Below are 14,320 nucleotides of genomic sequence, written 5' to 3' on the forward strand. Positions count from 1 at the left end.
CCAAGCTCAATTGCTAAATTCTGATTCCCAGTCCTTTGCTTTTCAAAGAAATGTCAAAATGACACGTAGACAGCGTACTCTGTGTCTTTGTGGCAAAGAGCCCCAGGAAGAACTAGCAGCAGAGCTCGGAGTGGCAAAAAAACATTGAACACATACTCCTACTTAGAGGGGCAATGACAAAGAGTTAATTTTGAACTGTGTGTCAATCTCAGGCACTCCTCTATGGAAAAGCAGAATGGATTATATAGCCTCTAGTACAGGCAATACTAACTTGAACAGGATATGATTTGTATGATAAAAAAAACATAACAAGAGCTCACAGTCATCTTTTTGTGAAACTTGCCTTGCTACTTATGGCACACACATGCACTGAAGCACACACATTAAACAGCAGTTGCCTGAACCTTTACAAGATTTCTTAGCTTTACAATCTAGATTCAAAAGATTTTCCTTAAACCTTTTCATTTTTTATCAATCTTTGCTAAACTTCTTTTGTCTCAGGTAAATTCAAAAAGCTGTGTGAGATGGAAAAGTGAAGCTAGCAACATCTGTAGCATGATGACAAATTATTTTAGGGTTTTTTTCAGTTTCTGGAAGGTGCTTTACAAATGTCAAAGCCGTCATACTTCTCTCCTTAATCCCACTGAATGTGGCATTCAGCATTTGCGAATATCAAATTACTACTCACCACACCCCAGTGAGACAGGCTATTATGGCTCAAGCAACCAGGCGGGGAATGAAGGCACAGAATGACTAAGTGATTATTCCAACACCATGATACAAGTCTGGGAGAGTCAGGAGCTCAACCTGTATTTCTTGCGTCTCCGTCTCAGGTTGTCTTTTTGTTCCATGTTGCAGCCTTATTCTTTCCCGTAGAGGAAGACTGGAATCTCTTAAGAGTCTGTCACTGCTACTCTGGTTGACAGGTGATGTCGCCAAAGAGATAAGAACTGTTGCATTCCCCACATCAGAAGGTGGAACACAGTGTGACATCTGTTTGCTGGAAGAAATACTAACCATACAAGTCCTTAAGAACATCAACATTTATTTAACATGATATAAAAGAAATGAGATATGAACATTTGTATTTGAACAATAAGTGACTTCTTATACTTACATTGTTATGTGCTCATTGTATAATATATACACAATGAACATAATTACATTTGTACACAAACTGAGTACTGGATTGAAAACCTGCTTATTGCTGTACACACCCTAACCCAACGAAGGAAAAGCCCAGTACCTCAAAATACCTACACTCCATTTTATTTAAGAAAAAGTAACCACTAACATTAATGTATATGCTGACAGAAGTGTGGCAGTAACTGCTGACACCGCAACCTGACCAAGAAATAATTACAGCAGAAACAGGACATGTTTTACTAAGCAATAATAAAAATGGCACATTTTAAATATATCTATATGTATATTATATATATAAAAACTTTACAAATAAAATGTTAAACCAATACATTGTAATGTTTAAAAAGTGTAAAACAAGGTTTAGTGGTGACATGTAAAATTAACCGAGATATGCATCTAAAAGAAGCAAAAAAGTAAACTTATATGATCCATAATTAAAAGAACATTAAATTCTGGAGAATATCAAATAAAGTTCTGACTCTAGGCAGCACATTAAAAAGAACCTTTATTTTATGTGCACAGAAATCATAGCAGCAAGCTGGTATCAGGAGAACAATCTGAAGGTTGTTGAGTGTACATGTGGGCCATTTAAAGCTCTCTTGGAATAAACATTTCCCAGGAAGTGATAAAATGATGCTCTGTGGCCAAAAGCATCAGAACTATGAATTTCATAGATTTAAAATATACTGTACAATATCTTCTCATATTTTCATAGGTCAGGTCCATACATCTCAGGCATGAATTGTTTCAACAGAAGCCATTAGTGCTGAAAGACAGACATAGATTAAGTTACTCTATTTTAGCAACAACAGAATATAGTATGAAGCAACTCCTGGGATTAAACACTTAAAAGAAATTTTTTACTTCATCCTAGTAGCAGTTATCAACTGTGTACAATATAATAAACTATTTGAGAAATCAGTCGTTTCCAAAATCAGTTTTCCTGATAACACTGCTGTTAATATACTCAGACAGCAAGAAGTGAAGGAAAGGTTGTTTTTCAAATTGACACAACTTTATATGAAATCCTATAGATTCTGAGAGTTCTGTCTTCTTGTACATGACCATCTCGAATGTTCTTCATCTAAATCCAGTAATAACAGCAAAGACCCTAACTAATCTTGCAAGTGATAGATATGCTCTGAAGAGGGATGCACTATTATTTAAGGTTCAAGTGCTCCACCCTGAACTTTCTGCATTTTGGTAACTGTTGAAAGTACTTCTATAAATACCTTTTAACAGTTTGTTAGTAAAAAATGGTTTAGAGCTTTGGATCCAGATGCTGCACAAAATTTCATTATGCCCCCTTACTCAGTGTAAATGTAATGCCTAAAATGTAAAAAAATTAGTGGTACACATCCAGAATCATCTCTGCAAAACAAGAGCTGTGACAAAGAAAGTAGCTTTGTGTTACTGGGTTGTTCTTTAGTCCTACAATATCCTGTGCCACCAATTTCCTATGCCAGTTGTGTTAATGGGTTTTTCTTTAGTCCCACAATATCCTGTGCTACTGATTTCCTATGCCAAATTCCCCTGGTGTTGTGCCAAGGGTATCATTTTACTAATTGACCGTAAAAGCCAAATATAGGTATTACCTCATTATTCTCTAAGGTCTACCACACATTTTCCAGATGCTACCCAAAAAACTTGTTTGCACATGAACAGAGCTGATCCTACAGCTCTGAGGTTTCCCTGCCAAGTTGGTTTTCCTGCATCTGAGAGATATCGAGTTCCTGCATGTGAAGTGACCTATCTTTCAGCAAACTCCAAAGCACTGGGACACTGGAACGACAGTCCCAGAAGGTAAGAGGCAGTGAGTACTGCAGGTAAGCAGACTATGCTTCATAACACCTCCTGTATCCTAGGCCCAGCTCATGGCATTAATTTGTTTTGGAGCTCCTAGGAAACAACCAACAGAAGCATCAAATGTAGCAAAGGAACATGCAATGTATGTGTACATAGTTGACTGCTTTTTCAAACTCAAAATACTAAACAGCCAAAATGCATGTATTGTAAGTTCTGGAATCCTTCTTCAATTACAGTGAGGCATGTGTAAGCAGAACATTAGTTTTGTAAGTGCCATCCCAGATGCACTGTTTTGTCACAAGTAATTAAGGCTCATTTGTAGAATCGTACTTGACATGGAAATGTTAACAGCTACAGTATTACTTATGAGGATACATCACATTATGAGATGTCAAGGCTCGGGCATTAAGTTACAAAGCAGATCATCATATAAGTGCTTCACTTTTGCTCATCTCATATTTAGCATAAATCCTTAAAAAGTAGCATTTGCTGATCTGATCAATAGAGCTGATGACAAGAGCTAAAGGCAACTTAATGCAACTGGTAATAAATTCCTGGTGAAGGTATCGGTTGCTTCCCCTTTCAAGACAGGCGTGTTGTGGCTGTGGACAGAATTCAGCAGTGCAGTTTCAGTTTCACCCCTGACCTGAAACTGAGTTGATAAGGTAATATTTGTCCTGTTTAAGAAAATGATGTATAATAAATGCATGTGTATTTATACAGTGAGACTGAAAAGCACTAACGCAAATCAGTGTTACCAGAAAAACTGAATAGTCCTACTTATCTTTTTTTAAATGTTCTGTAATAAAACTTTTGAATAACAGTACAAAAGTCCAATCTAAATCTCATTTTGACAAACTGCATTCGTCAAAGAGCCAGCAACACAAGTGTCAGCACTGAATGTGAAGTGTGTTTTCCAGTCTCTCAAAAGGAGAAAAAGATGCAAATAATTTCCTCTTTTTATAATTTTTTTAAAAAGAATATAAATAGTCTCCTGCTCATACTTCATACAAGAAAGGTGATTGTGATGAACAATAAGGCTTGTTTTGCCAAGTTGAAAGCTTGACCATGGAGATTGAGATAGTAAATAAAAAAATGCCTCTTTATATCTCCTCATGCTAAATGACAGGAAATACCTTGACTTTAAAGTTTTCTTGATTTTAAAGTTCTCTTGATTTTAAAGTTCTCTTAAGTTATATTAACTATGGCACTTGACATTATCATTGAAACAAAGCTTGATCTCTTAGTAGAAAGCTTCTCTAAATAGGTACTTCCTGACAACAGAGAAATATGGACTGATTTAAATGCTGGTAAAGTGCTGAATCGTTCACACTACTCTCCTATTCATTTCTTTAAACACTTGCATAAACAAATATGCTGGCTTATAATTCCATTACCATTCATTAAGTAGGTAGCTACAGGTAGGAACATGTAAATTTAGCCTTGGTCATGCTTTCTGTCTTAATTCCTAGAATAAATCACCTCCTAGGACAAGGGAAGAGAAGCTGCTAAAGGCTGTCTCTATAGAAAGAAAAAAAAAAATGTAATTGTTACATTTTTTCGCTTCCTGTTCGTCACACCTCTGTCATCTTTGTCTCAGGCCATAAACTCTTTGGGCCATTAGACCATTAGCTCCTTGACATCACTAAGAGATGGAGCTCTAGTTGCCTATTACCATGACTGAAGCATCAAGATTCATTTGCACCTGAGCACTGATGCTTATACCTTAACTGGGTGTCTGTTTTGTAACAGCTTAGGCCTCTCTTGTAATTCAAAGGGCTATTATCTTGCCAGTTGTGGAGAATGTGCTTGATAAGCCAATTAGTCCTTTCTCTTTGTACTTGGATAAAGAATACATTACTTGCAAGCAAATCAATAAATGTGTTTGTTTTGTTTTCTGGTTAGTTTCTATTCAGCATTGCAGATAACTTTGTCCTGTCAAGTATTGTCTACAGCTGTTTCTCAAAAAAATAACCAGAATATATATACTCAGAAAAATGTTAGGAAAATGGCAGGAGGGGTGGGAATAAAACCACGTACTTCTCTGTAACTATACACACATGAAATGTGATCCTTCTGTGAGCTGTGTCTGTGTAGATGGGGCCGGTGACAGTGACGATTCTGGTGAAGATGGCAAACTTTTCACTGTGGGTCACAGAGCAAGGTAAGAATACAGGTTACAGAAGGCACAACTTCAAGGCGGAGTAAATATAAGCAGAACCAAATGAAAGTTACACAAGTAAAGATTTAAAAACTGATCCGCACAATAAGCACAACTTCAGGGAAGAGATAGCTGTTCTCAATAAAGATCATTACTCACGCCTAGAAAATGACTAGTAGAATACCAAAGGAGCAAACAACGGACATGTGAATGCTGATGTGTTATTGTGCTGGTTAAACCACGCAAGTCATGTTTCAAAGAGAGAGAGAGAGAGAGAGGAAATAATAATGTAAAATTCAACTAGATGGGATATTCCCAGACCCACCTATAAATCCCAGCTCAGATTAACTTCGCATTTTTTATTTTGCTGAGCACTATAAAATGTATTTGCAGGTTCTGGTTTTGATTATCAAGTCACAGAAAGGATTGCTGACTGCACTACAAAGGTCCAGGTCACCTTTTATATCCATAAATTGATCCACTTGGCTTACTTAACCATTCCCATCACCAAATATCCTAATATTGTCTTAAATTCGTCTTTTTTCTTCCTCCTCCGCTACATACTTCCCTTTTTTCCTCTTTGCAAGCAATTTTGCTTTATCCTGCCTTCTCTTCTTGCAAAATAGTACACCACTAGTCATTTTACCATTCAGCTAGTGTTTTCTCTTTCATTTTCTCTTACTCCTGAAAACATGACCAAATTGGGGTCTTTCACTTGCTAGTTCAAAATGTACTAGATATATTGAAAACTCTCAAGGATTCCTCAATCTTGACCATACCCAAGGCCACCTATTAGCAAGGAGGTAAGGATAAATAATGTATACATATCCAGGATTGAAGTCCTGCTCTACAAGATTAATAGAAAAGGACTTACTTCAGCTGACAATTATTGTATGACTCAACTTTTGGCAATAGTTACTTAATTCCCTGAATTGAATGCAACCATAAAATCTACATTAAAACCTCAGAAAAATGGAATTTCTGTAGTTGTCTGCTGGGAAACTATTTTTCTCCATGTTATAAAACCATACACTTGACATCTAGATTAGCTCAGCACTTTAAATTCACAAGGGTTTCAGAGCATCAAAGACACAATCAAATTTAAATACAGTTTTACATACGTAGTGTTTAAGTTGATTCAGTCAAATTCTTTTCCGTACCTGCTGTTGCCTGATTTCCTTTTGAAGTCTGAGCTGCTAATTCAAATGAAGACATAATCCCTCCTTGTTCTTGAACACTAACTACTTCACTTTCTTCTAAGATGGTTTTGGGTTTGTGGTTTGTAACTGTGGTCACACTCTGCAAGCTGGTTAAAAAAAGCACAATGCTTAGAACTCACTCTAAAAATTTCAGGTGTTTCCACTACGAGTTACAATGTATTTGTCTTCTGTTAATAGAAAAAAGTTTCTATTCTGCAACTTTGTGTAACGTAAATTAAGCATATTATTTTGAAACCCTTCTACCTTGTAATGTTAGATTTCAAAAAATACTGGAAACTGAATTCCTTTCCTTTATGTACTCATGCAGTTTCCTACTTCATGATATCTATTTTGCTGAAAGGTGCTGTGACCTAATGTAAAAACTCATTTATGATCTGCAGTGAAATTTACACTGAAGTTATGAATCCTTAAAGAGGAGTATCCAAGACACAATATTCCTCTCATTCTGCAATGCTCCAGAACAGTGACATAAAGCAGGAGATAGAGAAGAGGCTCTTTAGCCTACTCCTGAAAATCAGCAGTAAAGAAGCCCTGGCTGAAGCATCAAACTAACTGATACTAAGCTTGAACTGACATTACTAAATACATTTTGTACCCCAAAGCAAGGATTATGAATGTATTCTGTTTATAACTGGGGTAATACTTCAAAATAAACATTGCTTCACTTACTAACTCATCATCTCTTACTGAATCCCTGCAGTGGTTAGGTTTCTCACTAGATTTCTCTATATGTAAACCAATCAAACCCATATAACTTTATCTTATAAGTATTTACGACAGTATTTCATTAGTTGCTTGGTCCGTTCAGCTAACAAATACAATGTGCAAGCTTAAAATAGCCTCTGAACATCTTGCTTTATTTTTACCTTATATCACCATCATATGTTCCTTCCAACTTATTTTTCTTCCCCCTTTCTGTTTTGTCTTCATTACTCACTTCTTTTGAGTCAGATACAACATGTGCATCTGATAAAAGATCATCAGGTTTTGTCAGCTATAAAAAAAAATGATATAATGAAACAAAAAGCTGTAACATATACCAAGAGGCTGATAAGAAATACAGTATCAGGAAACAGTTTTATTAACAGACAAATTTTGCCATCATGTATACTTAGTAACTCATATTACATAAGAAATTTTTATCAATACCATTCAGGTTAACAGAGTCATCCTGAAACTTATATCAGAGCCAATGGGCAGGGCTCATCTTAATAATTTCCAGAACTTATCTGAACTCTTTGGATTGCAGCCTGTCTATTTTTTCAAAATGCCAACAGAGATTCCAGCTACTAGAATATATTGTTGATAAATCTGAACACTGCTCTTAAAGGTCTGATTAAATGTAACCAATATAAGTGTATTGCCTATTTTTCCTTTAAAAGATCTTCAAAGTTAACAAAGCAACAGACTCTCAATAGAAAGTGTTTTTAAAGAATAACAACAGATGATAATTGTTTAATTTTATACCAATCTCTATCAGATATATGTTTAAAAAGCTAAATATAAAACAGGAAAAGGAAAAGGTAATAAGGAAAAACAAAGGATGATGAATTAAAGAATATGGATAGAAAAGATGAAAAAAACCTTTAGACAAGATTTTAACAAAATGTTAAATTACAAGCGGATTATGATTACATAGAAAGAACTCCACTAATCTATTCTTCACAGTCAGTCCGTTTTTGCTGAGTGTTCAGGGTAGTTTACTACCAGAAACACCAAGGTTAATCACTGCCAACTGAGTTTGAGACTATTTCAAGACACAAATCAATCCAGTGACCAGCTAGCATAAACTACAGTTACTGTCTGCTTCCACGTACAAATTGTTGTGTCAGCTTTATTCTGACCAAACAAAACAGTCACGTGTATTAAACGACTGTCAAAAACTACACTGGGATATCCCAGACAAAGAGATCAATGAATACTATTTAAAGATGCATTAGTATTGGTTTTATTTCCAAAGGAGTAAAGACTGCAATTTTGTAATTTTTCAATCAATCAAGACAGTAACAGATAAAGTTCAGTAAAATGACGTTTAGGAAGACTGCATACAAGAAAATGCAGTATCTCAGCTACAGACAGATCTGATGCGCTTTGCGCTTCTCTGTAGAGTATTTGTTATATCCAGAAACATCTCTTAATCTTTCTATCAAAAGGAAATGGCTCAATTTCCCATACTCTGCTGTCTGTGGCTCAAAATATTTTTGTATTGCAAGACAGGCTGACGAATAGTTCAATAAGGGACAGTTTTGTACCTCTTTAGTAAAACCTGAATTATGTTCTCGTTCTCCATCATGTTTTAGTTGTGCTATTTCTTCTCCAGGGATTTCATTATTTTGTTTCAAATTATTTTCTTTACTGGTACTCTCTAATTCCTTCATGTTACTAGATAGAATATCATCCTTTTTTCGATTCTGTGAAACAAAATTGATATATAGATGTACTCTTTTGATATATAGATGTACTCTTGTAAGTTATAACGGCCTCTGTCCTGAGTCTTGAGCTGTCCTCTGACTGTGATTAAAAATAATACTTAAAAAACCTTAAGTATGCCACATTGCAATAACCAAAATAGAAATTATTAAGAACTTGGAATTTTCTCAAATTTGTACCTTTCAAAGCAGTTCAATCTGTCTAACAATTTTTTTTCTGTGTAAGATTATTTTACTTTCTGCGCAATTCCCAATCTGCAGCATTTCTTTTAGTCACCTTTATCTTCTGAAATTTCATTCATATTTAGCTCCATCACATACAGGCTTAGTTGCATTCTTCATTGGTAAACAATGATTTTTTTTTAAAATGTAGTTTTTCTTTGTTAAAAGATGGATAAAAACTTGCTCTCAGTAACAAATTCACCTGTGTGCATTTTCTTTACCCAAGAAATCTTTGGTATCTTCCAAGCCTATGCTGTTAACTGATTTAAGAGAGGACAATATAGCATCTGATAATGGCAGAGCATATTACGTATTCCTTAAAAAAAAAAACATTGCACAGAGAATAATTTAATATAAAATTTGTAGAAGAATGGTAGAGCTGACTTAAGTTTATGAACTCCAAATATTATCTTGGCAGAGCAGGAAACCAAACTGAAGTGAGGTTCGTAGGTCTTGTCAAACCAAGTACTAGGGCTGTGAAAAATAAGAGCCAAGAAAGCAGTAAATCTTGTGGCTGAATTCCTGTGATTTAGCAGATGCACTCAGTTAAGAGGAAATTCCATGTAAGTCAGTTCACAAATCAATCTCTTTACTTTCCTAACTAAAGTATGCATCTGTGCCATACATTGTCCCAAACAATAACAGTTGTGAAGCAACTTCTGTTTGTATTTTGATAATCACTTAAGAATTATACAGTGAGCTGTTTATACCATCTTTTTATTTTTCCTGTCTGATTCTTAAATAACCAAACCTCGGTGGAAAATACTTGCAGCGGTTAATGCCATGGCACCATTTTTCTGTACAAAAATCAACAGGTGTAGAAATTCTGCCTTTAAAAATAAGAGCTATTACTAGAATGTTGTACCTCATCTTGGGGCTTTTTGACAAAGAACATTCTAGAAGAATTAAAGATGCAGTAGAAAAAGTGATTCTGTAGAACAGTGTACTAGCTCAATATCCAACTCAGATATATTCTCACTCATTCTCTAAATTTCTTATCTGTATAGCACTGACTTCACACAGAAGGCCAAAAAACATGCTGACATGAACAAAATTTTTTTGAGCTCTGTAATGCGAGTAGTGCTGGCACAGAGGATTTGGTCCCTTCCCCTACTCTGCTCCTGATGTGCTAGCTAACCAGGTATAAGGAATGACACATACATGACTGCAGTTTCCTCACCTTGAGATATGAAATGATACCATAGGAAAGTGGCAAAGCTCAAACAGCTCTGTAAAAACTAAAAAAGAAACACCTGTAAAGCTTTGCTTTGCACATCCTCTTCTTGAGAAAGGCAGTGTTAATCACAAAGCTATTTGTAGGAACACCCTTCATATACAGCATTTCTGATGTTATCCTAAATACAAATGCTCTAATGCAGAGGCAAAACTTGAATTCAGTGTCTTCCAAGGATGAAACAGTGTTGAAGGAAAAGTAACTTTTGTACAGTTCTGAAGGCAGTTTAGTGGGGAAAACTACCCAAAAACTTGAAACTTCTTTGGAAGTATGCAACTTCTAACAATGCAATACATTGCATCTGTTCTTGGAAAATCATACATTAAAATGCCTACAAAACATAAAAGAAAGCATTTCCATGCCAGTGTAAAACAAACAAAACAAAACAAATCCTGATGTGGTTTGAGGAAAAAAGCATGCCAGATCATTAAAAAAAAAAAAAAAGCAAACAAAAACCCAACTACATTGAGCTATTGAAAAAGAAAACTAATTTTTATCCACTAGAACCTACTAGGCTGTCTAGCTATTCACTACCCTGAAACCAACTTTCTTTTTTGGTGATGGTTTTTGTGTTGTTGTTGGGCTTTTTTTGTTTTAAAATGTATGTTCAGGGTTTCCCCAGTACTGACGAAGTTACTTTCTCCTCTCTCCTCACCCTTTAGCATTTAATAAACTCAATTCTTTGCCTTAACTGTTTAAAAATGAATGAAAATGAAAGCGAGAGTTGTATTTTATATGTTTACGGGTTCAAAAACCACAGCAGAAGAGCAGCAGTTAAGAGTAATCACCATAAACACATATTCCTACTTCAAAGCGTTACATTTTTTAACGTATTACATGGTAGAATAATCTTCATAATTTATACATCAACTGAACTGTTACCATCCCTGATACGGCTTTTAGTCACAAAGTGTGCAACTTTGCGTTGTTTCCTAATCCTGTTATACAGCACAATGCATTATCAAACAGATACAGATTTTGACTATTTTCTGGTATGACAAAGAAGTGACTTCTACTATCATTAAGTATAAGCATAAAGATTCCCATCTCTCTTCCTCGTGTGCAGAATAACAGTCAAAATTCTCTGCCAGACACAAGCGGTCCCAAATCCGCACCTACAGTACGATGTGATTTTGGAAAAAAACCACTTTTGTAACTTTTTAATTTGACACATTAACAGTTTTTAATAATCTGGGACCCACCTGTGCCAATTTGATTGGATTATCTCTGACAAATGACAGACTCTGTGAAGGAGACTGGTCTGAAATGCCAATAATATTGAGTCCTTTTCTTTTCTCTCTTAGGCAAGCTTGTTGGTGTCTCTTTATTCTTTCCATCTGTTCCTCTACAGTCATTCGAGGCCGTGTGCTTTCTGCAAGACACAGCTGCTCCACTGCACTTCTTGGTCTTTCCTTGAATGGAAGTATATATATATATATATTTGTTTTAAAAAACAGGATTTAAAACTGTTTAGCTTATCAGAAAAGATCACCTAATGATTTACTAAAAAGTAGAAAAATAATAGGCAAGTAAAGATCTGTTACATGTGTGAAGAAAGTTCAAGAACCAATCATTACTAAATTAACACTGAAATTCAAAATAAAAGGAACAATTACCTTTTTTGAGCAGTGACATTATCACAATCAATTATAAGATTTAAGAGAATGAGTAAATGCTCTCTTAAAGCAATCCTATCAAGTTGAAATAATCTACCAGATATATACAACAAGCAAACACAAGCTGACTGAGACAGAAATTTAATAATCCAAGACATTTATACCAGTTGATCTAACAGTGATTTCTGCCTTTTTATTTCAAGAAAAAATACAGCTAGCATCATTTAACGGCAACTGCAGGTTGAAACAAATTGAAATGGCCTCAAGTTGTGCCAAAGGAGGTTTAGATGGGATATTAGGAAATACTTCTTCAGATAAAGGGTTGTTAAGCTTTGGAACAGGCTGTCCAGGAAAGTGATTGAGTCACCATCTCTGGAGGTACTTAAAAGATACATAGATAAGGTGCTGAGGGACATGGTTTCATGGTAGACTTGGCACAGTTAGGCTTGTGGTCAGACTTGATTGTCTTAAAGGTCTTTTTCAACCAAAATGATTCTATGAATTCATCACCATTTAAAAATCTGTAATTCTAAGCATTATATTATGAAAATCATTGATCTTCAGATAGTTCTGTACTTTACATATCAGAAAAAAAAATACTTGTGGCTAATCAGCTGCATTCAGTACATTCACAGTAACGGATTTCACTTCTGAAAAGTGGTATTCTTTTCTCCAGTCAACATTTTGTGAGTTTCTCTTTTCTCTCCTGTTTGTTCTACAACTTTTCCTTTTCTATTCATGCTGTAACTATGGCAAGTTTTCTTCCCTTCTGCATGAACTACATGGAAATGTCTATCTTCAATCTGGAGACTAAAAGACTCCCTATTCTGAAATTCCAGGCCTATTACCCACATACTGCTTACTGTATCCTTATTTTCTACCTAGTTTAGGTATTTCTCAAATCATTTAAGTAATGAAATAAAGAAAAGCCAGTATGTTAAACAAGAGTTGTTAAATTGCCTCAGAAGTCCTTGAAAAGTTTGAACCTAATATACTTCCTGTCCCTTCAACTCAAGTGTGAACTTCAGTAGCTTGGTAGATTAATCCATTATTTAATTCTTACCCAGTTTGAATGTAATAAAATCTTTGCAGCATCACATACAACATGACCTTTATAATCTTGTCATTCTTGGTACAGCTGTCTCCATTAAACTTAGTGTATAAGTGATTTTTATGTAAATAAAAATAACACAACTTCTGAAATGATGTGAAGATACAGATTACTATCCATCAATGCTCAAAGGTTATTTTAAAATACCGTTCTTAGATCTATCTTCTTATTCTTCCTCAAAGTGACATAGGATGCGATTGTTGAAGACTCTGGCGTTGGTGACTTGGTTCTTGGTGGCACAACTCCCACAGGAAAATGTGACCCTGTGAAATGGTAAAGTAATATACTAAGTGCTGTGCAAAACATTGCCTGAACGGTTTATTGTTTTCTAGAAAATACACATTGTCTTGGAAACTGTTCTTCAAAAGACAGCAAAGATCTCCATGCCTAACTGTAATATCTGTTAAGGTATGCAGGCAGATGACTAGCACCCAGGCTGAGGTTTAGCTAAATGAACAGGACATGGGAAACTACTGCACATGGCACAAGAAATTCCTGGACATAAAAATATAACAAAAAAAAATCTGAGAGAAACAGACAAAAGTTAGATAGTGCTGTGTGGAATGGCTAGATTTCACAGATAGTTAAGGGGGAATTACATGAAAGATGGCCAAAGTTAGCAACCAATTGGACAGCCATACTGGCGATGTTTAGTGAAATGGAGTTTGCAAGGGCAGCAGAGTGCCTAGGTGGCCATACCAGTGCAACCAGTTACAGCCAAACTTACTGACAAAGTGGCAAAGATACAAAATTTAGCAAAAGAGTGGCCAATGAACAAAAAGTAATTATGAGTGGGTTATTTATTTGAGAGGAAATGAAGGGAAAGGGATAGGACAAAGTGGATGGGAAAGAACAGGCATAGAACAAAAGAGGAGAGGGAATAAAAGGGGACAGCTTTGCATAAAAAACCATTTATCAGTATGTTTGACTGATTAAGTCCTGTGCCTTAGCATTGTAGTCTATCCTAACTTCTTATAAAACTTTATTCTTAAGTATTTTCCATGGGACTATGCCTTCTCCTTGTGTGGGAGATGCTAGTGATCTTCAAGCCAGGCTAGCTTGCAAGGAGGAGACAGCTACAGAGAAATCATAGGTCTGAGTACCAAAGACAGGAAAGACTGAAGGCTGGCAGGTCGGCTACTGGAGCCACCATAGGTCTGGACTTCTTACTAGAGGGAACTTTCTGTCTGTGCGATGCTAATGAACTTAAGACAAGATTAGATAGCAAGCAGAAGATGTGAGCCAGCTCTCCAAGAGACCTTAGGTCTACGATTTAGATACTGGAGAAACCTGAGGCACTGCGAGTTGATGGATAAATATTCCATAGATCTGTCCAGCTCTTGGAGGGACTCATTTGTGTGTGTGCACACACATG

General features: G+C 35.7%; 1 protein-coding gene across 7 annotated transcripts in view; it reads right to left on the reverse strand.

Annotated features, from left to right (window-relative positions):
* Positions 1-1,528: 1,528 nt before the first annotated feature.
* The window catches only part of PLEKHA5 (pleckstrin homology domain containing A5), a 166,699-nt gene continuing 153,907 nt past the window's right edge, over positions 1,529-14,320 (reverse strand). For 2 of the 7 annotated variants that reach the window (XM_061988855.1, XM_061988849.1), the window contains 7 exons: positions 13,093-13,208; positions 11,421-11,630; positions 8,586-8,744; positions 7,200-7,327; positions 6,274-6,419; positions 4,993-5,097; positions 1,531-1,912 (listed from right to left, as the gene is read on the reverse strand). In XM_061988855.1, coding sequence (XP_061844839.1) covers positions 5,003-5,097; positions 6,274-6,419; positions 7,200-7,327; positions 8,586-8,744; positions 11,421-11,630; positions 13,093-13,208 — 854 coding nt within the window. In that variant the 3' untranslated portion in view covers positions 1,531-1,912; positions 4,993-5,002. Of the gene's footprint in view, positions 1,913-4,992; positions 5,098-6,273; positions 6,420-7,199; positions 7,328-8,585; positions 8,745-11,420; positions 11,631-13,092; positions 13,209-14,320 lie in introns of all 7 variants that reach the window. The other 5 variants (XM_061988854.1, XM_061988848.1, XM_061988852.1 and 2 more) reach the window with 5 other exon arrangements.

The sequence above is a fragment of the Colius striatus genome, chromosome 1 (genome assembly GCF_028858725.1).
Source record: "Colius striatus isolate bColStr4 chromosome 1, bColStr4.1.hap1, whole genome shotgun sequence".
Taxonomy (NCBI): domain Eukaryota; kingdom Metazoa; phylum Chordata; class Aves; order Coliiformes; family Coliidae; genus Colius; species Colius striatus.